General features: G+C 39.4%; 1 protein-coding gene across 8 annotated transcripts in view; it reads left to right on the forward strand.

Annotated features, from left to right (window-relative positions):
* anks1b (ankyrin repeat and sterile alpha motif domain containing 1B) overlaps nucleotides 1–16749 on the forward strand; it is a 441679-nt gene that overhangs the window by 233850 nt on the left and 191080 nt on the right. For all 8 annotated transcript variants that reach the window (XM_049474291.1, XM_049474289.1, XM_049474290.1 and 5 more), the window contains one exon: nucleotides 15891–16077. In XM_049474291.1, the coding sequence (XP_049330248.1) occupies nucleotides 15891–16077 (187 nt within the window). The remainder of the gene's footprint in view (nucleotides 1–15890; nucleotides 16078–16749) is intronic.

Below are 16749 nucleotides of genomic sequence, written 5' to 3' on the forward strand. Positions count from 1 at the left end.
TGTAGTCTAGTATGAAGATGATCCGTGCAGAGACTCAAGAGAACTCAAGCCAAATGCCCCAACGAAGCGTCTTTAATATATTTGCATTGTACTAAAATGCATTCGTTTTTAAATGGGCACATGCAGCCAAGCTGTTTTGGTAAACATCTTTTAGTGAAAGTCAATGCAAATAAAATGCAAAAAAATGTATATTATTATTGTGATTATTATTATTAATTATTATTATGATGATGAAGTCAAATGGAGTCAAAAAGCGTGAAATGGCAAAATGAACATCTGTTTATATACAGTAGTTTTCCTATAGAAATGGTATAGAAATGGTATTAAGACACTAACATATTTAAGCAAATTGAATGTTGTACTCTGTGTATAATTCTGCTTGTTACAGCCATTTGTGCTCTAAACAATGATCATTTGCAGCATGGTATACTGCTGTCCTGCATTTTTTGACCGGCTTTACATTTTCTTTTACATTTTCTTCATAATTCCATTTCTTGGTGCTCTGTGTCAAAGGGCTGCAAATCGTACACTTGCCCACAATTAACCTGTCTGCCTGTTCCCGGACTTCTCCCATGAATTATGACCTTGATAATTGTGAGAGAGTTTCAGAATAAAGGCTGAAATGAAAAGTCTTCCCATTTACAGTGCTGCTGTTTCTCGTTCTATTGTCTGTTTCTCTCTCTCTCTCTCTCTTTTATATTTTTTGCTGTTGCTAAAACTTTGTAACACACTGCGCCATATTTGACTAACGGTCTGACAGACGATGGTCGGCTGACTCATACTGTAACACCAAAGAGCCTCATCCTCTAACTTAGTGCTGAGCTCATACTGGCTGCATCACCTCGTGGAAACGGCTGTTCTGTGACACAGGCTATATATGGGAATGTTGTTGTTATTGCTGCTGCACAGTGTTCAAGCAGCTTTGTCAGTTTCCATGGAGATTGCTGGTGTAGTGGATGGAGAGAGAGTGTGCATGTGTGCACAGCATCAGAGTTTTTAATGTTAAAATGCATGTTTTTGTTCACAGTGCTGCTTCATAGAGTCCAGAGGGTCTGGAAGGTCTGTTTTAAATATTGCAATAATGTGACATTCTTCTGTTTGAGACACAGTAAGAAAAGAACTGAAATGCACTTGCTACACATAGGTATACAATGCAAGGGTGGACTGGTGGCTCAAAGGTTCTCGTACGTACAGCCACTAACTAAAAAAAATTAAAAATGTAAGGATGGAGCGCTGATATGATATTATGTATTTTTGTCAAGCATACATCTCGTAGTTCTAAAAGCCAGCTAAGAACAGTGAGTGACCGGTTATTTTATTTTATTTTTTTTACCTGCTGATTTCTTTCCTTCTAAACATAATCCATGTAAGGTTAGAAAGGGCGGAACTTACTCTTTTTAAAAATAGTGACAACATCCCAGTGCGATAAAAGCATCTACAAGAAACCCATTTAGAAAAACACCTAAAAAAGTGAGATCTCCTTCCCCAAACAATATTATTTACCTTTAGTGCTTCAAACATATTTATATGATGTTTCAAACCAAATAATATCAGTAAATGACTCAAAAGTGCCCACAGAAAAAGTAAGTAAGTAAAACTTCGCCACTAAACATTTTTATTTATTTAGACTGAAAAGTTGGGTCAGGCACAGACAGACAATCTATAATCTAAAATAAAAAGGCATGTGCATCATTTATGGCCATCTTCTTCTTCATCTTCTATCTTCGCTACTTCCAGCATGATAATTCACCACATCTCAAAGCAGTCACTCTATTAGAATCTTCCTAATAAAATATATTGACAATCATAGCCAATGACTCATAGCCAATCACATTTTGTGGACTGTAACACAGTGTATAATTGTTGTCATATATTCGGCATGTAGGACCTAGTTTTGCAGTTTAGTGAGTATGAGCGTAGAGACTAATATAAGTCAGCTGAACACAAACTGAGCTTCTTTTGTTCCACCTCCCTAATTCTCTGAAAGCATCTCTGCAGGAGCAGGAGCCATTCCTGGAGTTTATGAAGGCTCCGCTTGTGTGTGTATATAGGTGTGTGTGAGAGTTCTGTAACAGCTGTGGTAAATCAGCTAAAATAAAAGCTAATGCACTCTAATGAACTGACGGAGTGACTTAGAACGAGGCCTGTGGCCCGCAGAAATCCCTCAACGCAGACGTAGCGAGCCGAGAGCGGGAGCGTGCTAATGTGTAATTCATTCTACAAAACGAGGCTCAAATTCCCAACATAAAAGATGCATTGAAAGGAACGCCATAATTGTAAATCATAAAGCTCTGTTGTTTTTCTTTTTTTTTTTATTTCCGAGGCTGTAGACGTTCTGCATTAGCATCTGCAGTATAGGGCTCTTTTGTGTGCTGGATGTCCCGTCGGGAGACCTAATAGCCGTGCCAATGGCATTCATCGCCCTGCTGTCCCTGTGCTCACAGCATAATTATCATAATTACAATTCATAAATTAGCAGGGAATTCTTCACTCTGCGCTCGCACGGTGAAAACGGGTTTACCTAATGAGCGTGCACACACACACACACACACACACACACAATCTCTGAGGTAAATCATTGCAAAATCAGACAAGATGTCTTCAAATAGGGAAACAGGATGTCAGGATAAAAAAAAGTCTTAAAATGTTAAATTGTCTTAAATTTTCTGTAGGTATTAAATGTTTAGATGGTGTGTTAATGACAGTGGATAAGCACATACTAACATTAGCGGTGAGGTACTGGGGAGAGAACTAAGATTAGCAGAGTGCTAGCTAACATTAGCGGTGAGCTAGCTAACGTGACTGGGAAGAGAACTAAGGTTAGCATAGAGCTAGCTAACATTAGCGGCAAGCTAGCTAACATTACTGGGGAGATAACTAAAGTTAGAGTAGAGCTAGCTAACATTTAGCAGAGAGCTAGCTAACATTAACGATGAGAGAACTAAGGTTAACAGAGTTAACATCAGTGGCCAGCAAGCTAACGTTACTGGGGAGAGAAAAAAGGTTAGCGTAGAGCTAGATAACATTAGCGGAGAGCTAACTAACGTTACTGGGGAGATAACTAAAGTTAGCGTAGAGCTAGATAACATTAGCGGAGAGCTAACTAACATTACTGGGGAGATAACTAAAGTTAGCGTAGAGCTAGATAACATTAGCGGAGAGCTAACTAACATTACTGGGGAGAGAAATAAGGTTAGCGCAGAGCTAGATAACATTAGCGGAGAGCTAACTAACATTACTGGGGAGAGAATCAAGGTTAGCGTAGAGCTAGCTAACATTAGCAGAGAGCTAACTAACGTTACTGGGGAAAGAACTAAGGTTAGCGTAAAGCTATCTAACATTAGCAGAGAGCTAGCTAACGTTACTGGGGAGAGAAAAAAAGGTTAGCACAGAGCTAGATAACATTAACGGAGAGCTAACTAACGTTACTGGGGAGAGAATTAAGGTTAGCACAGAGCTAGCTAACATTAGCGGAGAGCTAGCTAACATTAACGGGGAGAGAAATAAGGTTAGCGCAGAGCTAGATAACATTAGCGGAGAGCTAACTAACATTACTGGGGAGATAATTAAGGTTAGCGTAGAGCTAGCTAACATTAGCGGAGAGCTAGCTAACATTAACGGGGAGAGAACTAAGGTTAACAGAGTTAACATCAGTGGCCAGCTAGCTAACATTACTGGGGAGAGAAATAAGGTTAGCATAGAGCTAGATAACATTAGCAGAGAGCTAACTAATGTTACTGAGGAGAGAATTAAGGTTAGCGTAGAGCTAGCTAACGTTAGCAGAGAGCTAGCTAACATTAACGGGGAGAGAACTAAGTTTAACAGAGTTAACATCAGTGGCCAGCTAGCTAACATTACTGGGGAGAGAAATAAGGTTAGCATAGAGCTAGATAACATTAGCAGAGAGCTAACTAATGTTACTGGGGAGAGAACTAAGATTAGCGTAGAGCCAGCTAACATTAGCGGAGAGCTAGCTAACATTAACGGGGAGAGAACTAAGTTTAACAGAGTTAATATCAGTGGCCAGCTAGCTAACATTACTGGGGAGAGAAATAAGGTTAGCGTAGAGCTAGATAACATTAGCGGAGAGCTAACTAATGTTACTGGGGAGAGAACTAAGATTAGCGTAGAGCTAGCTAACATTAGCAGAGAGATAGCTAACATTAACGGGGAGAGAACTAAGTTTAACAGAGTTAATATCAGTGGCCAGCTAGCTAACATTACTGTAGAGAGAAATAAGGTTAGCGTAGAGCTAGATAACATTAACGGAGAGCTAACTTACGTTACTGGGGAGAGAACTAAGGTTAGCGTAGAGCTAGCTAACATTAGCAGAGAGCTAGCTAACATTACCGGGAGAGAACTAAGGTCAGAAGAGTTAACATTAGCAGCAAGCTAGATAACATACTAACGTTAGCGGCGAGTTAGCTACATTACTGGGGAGAAAACTAGGGTTAGTGGAGAGCTAGCTAACATTAGAACAAAATTAAAAAGAAAATTGATAACAAATGGGAAACATTAAGTTTTAATTTTTAATACAATCAATTATTTTCTACTTAAGAAGTTATGACTACTTTTTGAGGCTAATTTTTTTATTATTGAGGTCTTAAAAAGGTCTTAAAAGCATTAAATATGACTTTTAAAATGGAGCAAGGACCCTGTATGTGTGTGTGTGTGTGACAGTAGCCATGTGATTTGGATGAACAGGCGTATTGTGTTTATTAATCCAGCCAAAGCAAGGCGTAACAGCCTCATTAGGGGTAACACAGCCTTCACAGTGAGGCAGTGTGAGTGTGTGTGTACTGTATGCAAGGGTGAAAAGAGAAAGACAAAGAGAAGAGGAAGAGGGATAGAGAGAGAGAGAGAGAGAGAGAGAATCATTAGCAGCTTAAATTTGAGAGGTGTGTTTGAAAACTTAATGAGAGATGCTGTAAGTTGCTTACCGTGGCAGAACTGTGAGACAGTGAACACATACAAACACACACACACACACACACACACACACACACACACTAATCAAAACCTCCGCTTGCTCTCCTCTGAAGCTCAAACTGAGAATGTCTTAGGTACTTGGCAGTGTGCAGACTGGGACACAGGACACACATTGACCGACCCTATTCACAAATCAAATCAAAATAAAATAAGATCATACAAAAATCAAAACAATGTTTCTCACATACATGCTCATACACAGTACATCTAACAATGAAATGCTTTGTTATCTGCCTGGTCACATGAAACAGTACAATAGAGCAATAAAAGTAAAAAAAAAAAATCTAAAGTATAAAGATTAAAGCAAAAATGTCCAAAAAACTACATTAAAGATAAAAATAGGTATAGCAATAATACACTGATATGCCAAGGATCGTGGGATAGCAGTATTAAATCATGATCACAAAATGTCTCATCAAAGGAAAATTGGGAACCCTCACTTTTTTTGTGAGCAATGACTAATATTGAGTGTGGGATGAATGCGGCAGGTTTATTTATCCAAAAAAGAGAGATAAACACAGGAAAACGATACAGAACAGGGCAAATCCAAAAATACAAAAATCGAGGTCAAAAAATACAGAAAAGGGTCAGAAAGCCAGAACAAGCAAAATGCAGAAAAAAAAAACGCTTTGAAATGTCGTAATGACACAAACAATACATTGCACCAATGTTCAGCTGCAGCGTACCTTAATAGAGCAAACAATGAGCAGATGAGAACAGGTGAGAATAATCCAAAACTAGAGAGAGAGCGAGTTCCTGTGTCTTGGGGGTGCAACACCGGGGTCAATCAGGACATTGTATCAGGAGTATGTTATAGAGGGCATTACTACCCACAGTGGACAGCACAGTGAGTGGCAATGATCGTGACCAGTTCATTTTGCTAAAATTACCCGTGTTAAAAGACCAGAGACCCACATTTATATTAAGTAAAGGAAGCCAAACACAGGAAAACACTGTGTTCCAACATAAGACCCTTATCCTGTCTGTGAAACATGGTGGTGGTAGTATCAAGGTTTGGGCCTGTTTTGCTGCATCTGGGCCACAATGGCTGGCCTTCATTGATGAAACAATAAATTCTGAATTATATCAGAGGATTCTAGAGGAAAATGTAAGGGCCTTTGTACATAAAATGAATCTCAAGAGAAGGTGGGTCATGCAGCAAGACAATGACCATAAGCACAAAAATATAACTTTTTTCTTCTTTAACTGTTGTTAGAAAAAAAAAACATTTTGTTAATTTATCTAACTGGTTTCTCTTTATCTACTTTTAGGACTTGTGTAAATATCTGATGATGTTTTAGGTCATATTTATGCAGAGATATAGAGGATTCTGAATGGTGACACACTTTCAAGCACCACTCTATATATACAGCCAAAGCATAGAAATATAAAACAATTAAACAGCTGGTGTGCAGTGTAGAGATGAGCAAGGTAAGTATAAAATATGTGTGTGTGAGGTGTGTTAGTGTTCGTATTCCAAAAAGCTAATCCTTAGCTGTCTCAGACTGTGACAGCTTTGTAGTTTGACATCTGCAGGAAGCCATTCAAAAACATATTTATGTATTTACCTCAGTTATTCTAATTAGCAGGTTTTTTGCTACATTTTCTGACTGTCATCTACAATGTGTTATTTACATTTGCATATTGGCATACATTCCTTATTAAATCAATTTAATAGCTCTCATTTCTGTGTGTTCATCTTTACAGCTCTGGAAAAAAATAAGAGACCACTCCAGTTTCTGAATCAGTTTGTCTGATTTTGCTATTTATAGGTTTATGTTTTAGTAAAATGAACATTGTTGTTTTATTCTTTAAACTATGGACAACATTTCTCTGTCTCCAAAATTCCTAATAAAAATATAAAAGAAGTCATTTAGAGCATTTATTTGCAGAAAATGAGAAGTGGCTAAAATAATAATAAAAGATGCAGAGCTTTCAGACCTCAAACAATGCACAGAAAACCAGTTCATATTCATAAAGTCAGGAATAATAACCCTGGTTTTTAATCACAGTTTTCATGCATGTTCTCCTCCATCAGTCTTACACACTGCTTTTGGATAGCTGTATGCCACTCCTGGTGCAAAAATGGATTGATAGCTTGTGATCACCTGTCTTCCTCTGGATTATATTCCAGAAGCTTTCAATTTAGTAAAATCTGAGAAGAACTTGAAGAACTGCAGGTTCATTAAAGACCACATAAAGCTCTTTCCTTCTGAGATAACTTTCATTTTTTGATACCAAAAATGAATCAATTCTGTGCTCTGTGTAAAATTAGGGGACATCATTATAGGAGAAATAAATCATTGTACACAGTTCATGATAACTGCAGGTTAATAAAGTAGAATATATGCTGACACAAGCAGCCCTTCAAACAGATGCCACTGTTAGCTGGCTTGTCATGCCAGCTGTTTACTGAAACAGTAGTGTTGAGGAACTTAATTTGTCGTTGCTCAAGTACCTGACAGAATGCATCTTGTTTTTGATCTAAAGAAATTCTCCTCAATAAACTGACTAATGCTTCAGAAACTTAATTAAGTCCTGTACCTTAGAGACTTGGAGCAGACCTGCACCCCAGAGACATGAGTCTCTGTGCAGACCTGCAGCCCTCAGACTTCAGACTTAAAAGAATCGTACCTTAGAAACTTTGATTTGACAAAGACCTGCACCCCAGAGACTTAAGACACTTTGCAGACCAGAGACTTAAGACTCTTTGCAGACCTAAATCACAGACCATGTCAGCCTTAACAAAAACTCGCAACCAAGACAATGAAGACTTAACAGAGACCTGCAACCTACAGACTTGAGACTCAATCAAGATTCGCTTAACAAGACACATTTGCTTAACAAGAGACTGAAGACTTTACACCTGAAGACTAGCACCACAAAGACTCAAGACTTGACAAAGACCCAAGAGAGTCATCAAAGACTTACACCCCAGAGGCTCAACCAAGATTTGCACCCCAGAGACTTAAGACTTGGTGCAGATCTGCAATCTAGACACTTGAGGCTCAACCAAGGTTCATACCCTAGAGCAGGGGTCCTCAAACTTTTAAACTAAAGGGCCAGCTCACTGTTCTTCAGTCTTCTGGGGGGCCGGACTAACAATAAACATTAAAAACTATTTATCATGTGATACTGGTTGCATAATATATGCTATATGTGTAATTCACAATGCAGACATTTTAATGATTTATTAAGTAATAATTTCCATTATCCTACCTCATACAGTGCTTTTCCATAAGTTAATGTGAACTGTGAGCCTGCTTCTGGCTGACAAGACTGTCAATGTCAGGTTCCATGTTTGTTACTCTGTGTAGTGGGAAAATGGCAGAAATTTTTCTCCTTCACATGTTTAAGGAGGAGACCCAGTTTTACTTCAAAGCGCACCATCCGTGGTAACACTCACTAATTTAGCCCAGTCCAGATCTAAATCCGCCACCGTTTGGTGAACTTTCCTGTAGATGTCCTCTCCTGTTGTCGTTCCCTTGATGCTTTGTAGTCCAGCAAGCTCCTCTGTGACTTCGAACTTATCATTAGTTCCGCGGATGAAAATCAACAGTTGCGCCGTGTCACGCATACGTTGCTTTTGTCAAGAGCCAGTGAAAAGGAGCAAAGTCTTTTTGTCTGAGTTTGCAGTTGAAGGTGCAAATTGTCGCCCATTTCTTCTACTCTCCGTGTAACTGTGGGTGCGGATAGACTCACCGCGCTGAACAGGTCCGCCTTTTCTGGGCACATCTCCTTGACAACCGCCACCAGGCACTGTTTTACAAACTCTCCGTCGGTGAACGGCTTTCCACTGCTAGCTATTAGCTTGGCCACTTGAACGCTAGCTCGAACTGATGATATATTTAGGTGTTTTTGCTTTATAAAAGAATTTTGCTGAGTCTCCAACACATGTTTCAGTTTTGCTATTTTGTCTGTCCTCACCTGCCCCGTCAGACAGCCGAACTTGTCTTTATGGCGCGATTCATAATGGCGGCGCAGGTTGTATTCCTTAAACACGGCGACTGACTCCTGGCATATGAGACAAACAGCCTTTTCTTTACATTGCACAAAAAGGTAGTCAGAGGTCCACTGTTGATTAAATACCCTGCACTCAGAGTCGATTTTCTTTTCCTCGACATTCCGTCAGATGTGAGTCTCAGAGCTCATGCGAACAGCACAGAGCGAGTGGTAGTATGTTGTCTGATTACCGTGGGAAATAGCCTTCTGTTTTTTTTCATCTGTCTACGGAGACACTCGATGGCCAATTGTCATTTTTTTTTTACTGTTTTTTTCCCCCGTATAGCTAATGCTGCTTGCGTGAGGGGCCAGGGAGCAGGTACTGCTGTTGGAGCTAAAGGGGCCGGTCAAATGAGCGCAGGGGGCCGTATGCGGCCCGCGGGCCGTAGTTTGAGGACCCCTGCCCTAGAGACTCCAGACTAAATGGAGACCTGCAATCTAGAGACTTGAGGCATGGCCAAGATTTTCACCCTAGAGACTCAAGAAAAGCCCTAAAACCTAGAGACTTGAGAACTAGTGATGCCATGCCAGAGAGTTTAAGTTTTTAGCTTTTATCTTCATTCACCCCTTTCACTCGCAGGCTCCCTCTACAGTTTAACAATCATTTCATGACCTAACAGGGGGACAGAAAGTAGAATTGTGGTACTCTCTTTTTTGTGATCCCATTGGCAGTATGTAGCTCCTGCTCCTGACTCCCAGTTCCTGACTGGGTCAGATATCTAGCATGCCAAATAACATCTGCGACTGGTTGGCGATGTTCAGTCGGGGACGGCTCAGCGAGCGTCTTTCTGTAGTTCACACTACGCAAGTGTGCGAGCACTGAGAGATCCCTGATTTGCCTTTGAGCAGAGTTCTTGTCGTCGATCAATAAAAAACTGTCGGTGACTGAAAAGCTGGGCTAAAGCCATGTAGTGTGAACCTGGCATAAGAAACTTGAGACTTGGCTCAGACTTGAACCCCAGAGACTCAAGGCACAACTCATAAGTGCACCTCAAAGCTTTAAGACTCTGTAAGGGCTTGCTTCCTGATGATGGCATCCTAGAGACTTTATAAAGACTCAACATTCGACAAACATTCAACAAAGATTTCGACAAAGACTGGAGTCACAAATCACATTTAAACACACAGAGGCTAAAAATAAAACATAAACTCAAAAATGTAAGATATAAGTCCAGAAAGCAGAAACTCAGGTGCTCGTCTCAGAGTGGCTCCCCAGAAACTTGAGATTTAGCGACCTGTGAAAACCTCAGGGCAGATATATGGTAACTGTAGAGAGGACCATAGAGTGTTCCAGTTTTACAGGGTCAGATAACAGCCTCACTTTCACTGCAGAGCTATTTACTGTCTGCCTGTCTCTGAGACACATTAAACAGCACTCGTGGGTTCATGACAATACAGCATTAGAAAACTAAGACCATCATTAGAATTTTTTGTGAAAACAGCTTGGTTAATGATCTGAGATAACTGCCTTGGATTAAATGGATGAGCTGAGTCAGGATCAATGCATGTCTATTCTGCTACTGGTAAGAATTTGAACAGCATCCAGACAAAGACACAATTTTTATCCAAAATCTGCTGAACCAGTCACTCCTTTTTATTTTTATTTCAGTCTGTGCTTGTAGACAGTTTTGCAAAAACTCATATCTGTGTGTTACACCAGACGTTTCCCCCTTGACACCAGGTCAGACTGGAAAAGCTGTGTGATTGCCTCACGTTGCTTCTCAGCTATTGGACTGTGGGAGGTAAAATACACCATGGGCATTACAAGCAGGATTGCCAACTGTGTAAAAATGTGCAGGCATGTCAAATTAACACATTCATTTTAATGGAAGCAAATAAAATGATTCATAACTGATGACCACGGCAATGCACAGACATTATACACTAATCTAACCAGCACAGTGCCATCCATCTTTTATCAAAAATGAACGATTAAAGGGCTTTGAGTGGTCCAGTGGGCTAAGCGCTGCCACTATGATCAAGAGATTGCCGGTTTGAATCCTGTTCATGTAGCTTGCCATCTGTTACCAGAGCCCTGAGAGAGCACAATTGGCCTTGCACTTTCTGGGTGGGTAGATGGCGCTCTCTCCCCACATCATTCCAAAGGGTGATGTTGATCAGCACAAGGCGTCCGTGAGCTGATGTATCGGAACCGAGTCGCTGTGCTTTCCTTCGAGCGCACTGTGATGCTACTTGGCAATGCTGCATCAGCAGCAGTTTAAAAAGAGGCGGTGGCTGACTTCACATGTGTTGGAGGAGGCATGTACTAGTCTTCACCCTCCTGGTGTTGGGGGGGAGTGCTAATGAGTGGGTTGGGTATTTGGCCGTGTAAATTGGAAGTTGGGAAAATAAAATAAAATCAAATGATAAAAAAAAGAAAATTAACCATTGATTCAGCTCGGAAAACAGTCAACATTGTTAACATTGTCAGTTAGCCATTAGACATTATGCTTAAATCGACATTTTAGGCTCCATAATGAAAGTCCCCAAAGCCAGACTGTATTAATAAAAGATTTATAATTAAAAAAATGAAGAAATAATGTTTTTTCATCAACACATAGTCAAACATCTCAATGATATTAGTGTTCTTATTGTTAAATTGTTGTTATTTTATTATTAGAGAGCAACATATTTCAGATATTAATGCAAAACATGTATTAGAGTGTGATAACTCTAGTCTAGAATCTCCTTAAATAACCTCTGGCATGTTTGACCATCTTCTATAAATGTTTTGTCATTTTTTAGGGGACTAAAGATTTATTTGGTAAGAACAAGGACTGTTCAACTTCTGTTATTATTAAAGTTCTGTTATTTACACAGTGTTGTACACAGTACTTACAACAGTTAATTCTACAAAGGGTTATTTTCTGTTAAAGGAGACTGTGTTGGTACTTATCATCATGTTACTGGAGTTTGTATCTTAACTGGTTAATATCTACAACCTGTGAGGTATGTCAGTGTAGATAAATTGAACTGTCCTTGTTCATACCATCCTGTTCACGAAAGTAATTACCTAGTACTTTGGAGTTTGTACCTCCCACGTACCTTTGTTATACCTGGAACCTGTGAGAAATTTCAGTGTAATTAAGCAAGACTGTCATGGTACTTACCTTATCTTGTTAACCAAAATAATTACTTAGTACTTCAGTTTGGAGTTTGGAGCTCATAATTACCTGGTTAATACCTAGAATTTAGGGTACTGTAATTGAAAGCGTTACCAATTAATTCATGTGACATCTTGGGCACCTGTGATACGACAGGAAGTGAAGATGATGCTTATGTAAAACTTCCTGTGGTTACACAACTGCTCTCTCTCCCTTTCTCTCTGTCTCTCTCTCTCCCTCTCTCTCTCTTTTTACTCTGTGCCACATCCACCCAAACTCCCACTAACAGGCTTTTTCATGGCTGCGCTGCAGTGTGTGTTATTTCTCGTCTGTCTGTCTGTGTGAGCAGCGGCGCATCATGTTTTTCAGACACGGCAAGCCGCTGTGACTCAGTGCTACAGAGCAGCGAGGCCTCACTAGTCTGCTATTGTCCTGGAGAAATGGGCTTGCTGTACCATGATATCAAGCTTTTCTAGCATTACCTCTGCTTCCTGTGTGTGTATTCACCTGTGCGTGTGTGTGTGTTTTGGTGTGCATGAGAAATCTCTGTGCTGCAACTCCTCTATGTGTTTACTCAATAGGAAAGGTAATCCTGGCAAGCTAATTAAATGCATTATCTTAAGGAGCACAGAGGCGGCTCCCTTATCAAATACTTACCAATTACAGACATGCATGAGAACGCTCACACACCCATCCAGCCTCCTACACACACTACACTACACTCACAAACACACACAATACCCTGCAGGCTCCTAATGGTGCTGATCATGTAGAGTAATGGTTCCCTTAGCATTTCCACCTGAGCACAGTTAGATACATTTAAAGACTCCACTCACAGCAGGTAAGCAGTTTAGCTGGGATGCTGTAATGATGTAGATATCTGCTGATTTGCCTTACGTGTTTATTGTTACACATATTTACATATTTGTAAACCTCAAAACAGCCCTAAACAATTGAAGAGTTCAGTTGCAAAACACATTAAAAAGTCATTTAGCTGTTTTAATGCTTATGTTTTTTTTTTTATTTGTTTTTTTCGCAGTGTGATAGGGAGTGTGCATTACACACTTTTTCCAAATTTAGCAGTGCATGGGAAAAATACAATATCCTGACCATTCCACCCCTTTATTCATTTGTTACATGCGCCATAAAATGCATTTATTGAGTATTTTTTTTATTTAGTTGTTATTTGTTAGTTGTCTCATAGTGAAACATGCTATTATGGAGCAAAATATAGACTGATTTTTTTTTTATTGGCTGGTTTAGATCATAGTGCCAGCTCACATTATTCAAATAACATAGCATAGCCTGCTCACAGTCTAGTTTTTAGACCTGTTAAACTAAATTACTTATTCTTTTGTAATAATCTTATTGAGTTATTGGATAGTGGTGCTGTCCTCTCAGTATGGTAAGAGATTAAAAGATGATATGATGTGCCAGGGTTAGATAAAGACATTGGATTTTAATACAAATGTATTAAGAATCCTTTACTGGTGTTTTATATTGAAACCTACAAAAAAATATGATTTCCTACTTGGAACTGTCCAGCTGCACTGTGAAAAACTAAATCTTGGCAACAAAATGTTTCTAATTTTAAGGCAATAAATCTTTCTTAGTATATTATACTTTCTGTAATTCTAATTCAAAATGAGCAAAAATCAATAAATAAATAATTCTTATTTTATCAGAATTTAATGTAGCTTGATTTAAATAACCTATTACCCCACTGGCAGTTTTTTTTTTTTTTTTGCTTAATATAAGCATACATGTTTCAGTTTACATATATTTTGTCTAGTTTTGCCATTGTTTTTTTTTTTCAGTATTTGCTTATATTAAGCCCAAATTACTGATTTCTTTTTTTTAATTAAATACTTTTTGTAAACATTTTAAGTTCAGATGACCTGAAGTAAGACAACACAATCTTACACTTACAATGCTTATTTAAACGAAAAGTCATTTCACTTGCTAAGATTTAGTTTTTTTTTTGCAGTGTATATGTCTCAATTTACATATATTTTGACTAGGTTTTTTTTTTCATATAGTTTTTTTTACAGTTGCTATGTAACATCTTTTGGATTTTGAAATTTGGCTGTGTGTATATGATTTTTAGAGTATGTAACTTTTACTACTAAAATTATTGACAAGTAAATAATATTACATACTGTAATAAACATATTTACTATACTATATATTACCTAGGCTTCCTTTAACAATAAGCAACAATTTTGGACACACACAGTAATACAGTAATACACTCTCACACTGAAATAAACACAGTGTATCCAACAAGAGCGAAAGCCTCTTTTAAACAGTAGTTAAAAACATGTTGAGCACAGAAAAAGCACGGATTCTACATCATTATTTATCTAATAAACATTCTACCATGTTACACTGATTTACATTCTGTCCACAGCAAAGCCACTAGAGGGCCTGGAGGGATTGGTGTACATTTCATGTCACAATGCAGCCGCTACATTTATCTCTGTACTCTGTGACTCTGCACTGGTTAGATCTAATCTAAATGCATCCCTGTCATGGTGAGCACAGAATGCAGACACGTGCAGATACTGATAAAAATGTGTTCATTATAAAATAAACAGATGTAAGACGTAGTCGATACAGAAAAATCACCAACAACCAGAGCAATGAAGACAAAACCATACCATAAACGAGAGACAGTCCAGAGTTCATACACGAGATATCCAATGTCAGAGGTAATCCAAGAGGCAGTAGTGAAAACACAGTCCAGGTAATACACAAGCAATCCAATATCAGAGGCAAAGGCAAAAATCGGCGTCGAGAAAACAAAGGCAAGGTCATACACAAGATTAAACAGACGTGACAATCACGTCTGTTTAATCTTAGCATCAGCCCACATGTCGCTCATATTCACTATAAGCCCAGGATTCATACTGTCGCTCTCTTCCTTCATTCAGTGAGAGCCTTGACCCACTGGGACAGTGAATTACTGATAATACAGCTCCACACTGTACTACTGAGGATTAAGAGCCTCGCTCAATAACACAAAGACAAAATTGAGGGCAAGGTCGCAGCACCTGGGATTCAAAACAGCAATGTCTTACTTATAAAAAACACAGCTCTGGAGCACAGAGTCTGAGGAGCAATCAGAACTGCAGGTTAACCCTGTAAAACATGACACTTAGGATTTAAACTTTTTGAGGCAGTTTACCAAACACTGGACTACTGTGACTGGAGGTTTCATGGCTAAATTGGACCAGCCTGGTGGTCAATCTTCATTAATTGCACATTGCACCAGTAAGAGCAGAGTTTGAAGGTTCAATTAGCAGGGTAAGAGCACAGTTTTGCTCAAAATATTGCAATGCACACAACATTATGGGTGACATACCAGAGTTCAAAAGAGGACAAATTGTTGGTGCACGTCTTGCTGGCGCATCTGTGACCAAGACAGCAAGTCTTGTGATGTATCAAGAGCCAGGGTATCCAGGGTAATGTTAGCATACCACCTAGAAGAACAAACCACATCCAACAGGATTAACTGTGGACAAAGGAGGAAGCTATCTGAAAGGGTTGTTTGGGTGCTAACCTGGATTGTATCCAAAAAACATAAAACCACGGCTGCCCAAATCACGGCAGAATTCAATGTGCACCTCAACTCTCCTGTCTGTCGGGACAAAAAACTATTGTGGTCTAAAACCAGGTGTTTCAGTTTCATTGTCCAACCCCTGTAGTCTTCAACTAGACTTAATCCCTGACCGGTAAACCAACCCTATGATGTTTAACCCAGTTAAGACACTGACATGCTCTTCTCTCTTTCAGCCCAAGCAGAGGACATCTCTGTCCTCGTCTCAGGACGTGCAGCGACCCGTGCAGAACCACAGTGGAGAGCCCTCGGAGGTCAGCTCATCTCTGGGCTATGCCAGCTTCAGCACAAGCCCCCCTGCCAGCCCCCCGATCAGCCCTGCCAACTATTCTACTGGCTCAGCTGAAGACTGTGCTCTTACTGGTATGATTACAATTTTATGCTTACTTTAACCAGCACTCTATTGGCCCTACTCTACACCCTGTGCAAGGTGCGTCACGATGCTCATTGCTACCTTACACCCTCTCAACTGTCTATTTTCACGCCTTGCGCCTTATGTGATCCCTTTGTGATTACTTGGATTTCTGCATAAATTGGCCATTGAATGAGTTCTGATCTTCATCCGAGTCACAACAATAGACAGACACAGTCTGCATAAACTAATACCACACAAACAATTGTATAATTGCATGCTTTTATTGAACACAACATGTTAACATTCACAGAGGGGAAAGAAAAAAGTATGTGAATCTTTGGATTTAATAACTGGTTGACCGTCCTTTGGCATCAATAACCAAATCAGAACTGCACAACAGACAGGTGGAATTTTGGATCATTACTCTTCACAAAACTGTTTTAGTTCAGCAATATTATTGGAATATCTGGTGTGAATCGCTCTCTTGAGGTCATGAGGTCACATCATCTCAATTAGGTTGAGATCAGGACTCTCCAGAAAGCGTATTTTCTTCTGTTAAAGCCGTTCGATGGTTGATTTACTTTTATGTTTTGGGTTGTTGTCCTGTTGCATCATCTATCCTCTATTGAGCTTCAGTTGGAGGACAGATGGTCTTGAGTTTTCCTGCAAAATGTCTTGGT

This window comes from Astyanax mexicanus, chromosome 2, assembly GCF_023375975.1.
Source record: "Astyanax mexicanus isolate ESR-SI-001 chromosome 2, AstMex3_surface, whole genome shotgun sequence".
Lineage (NCBI taxonomy): Eukaryota > Metazoa > Chordata > Actinopteri > Characiformes > Acestrorhamphidae > Astyanax > Astyanax mexicanus.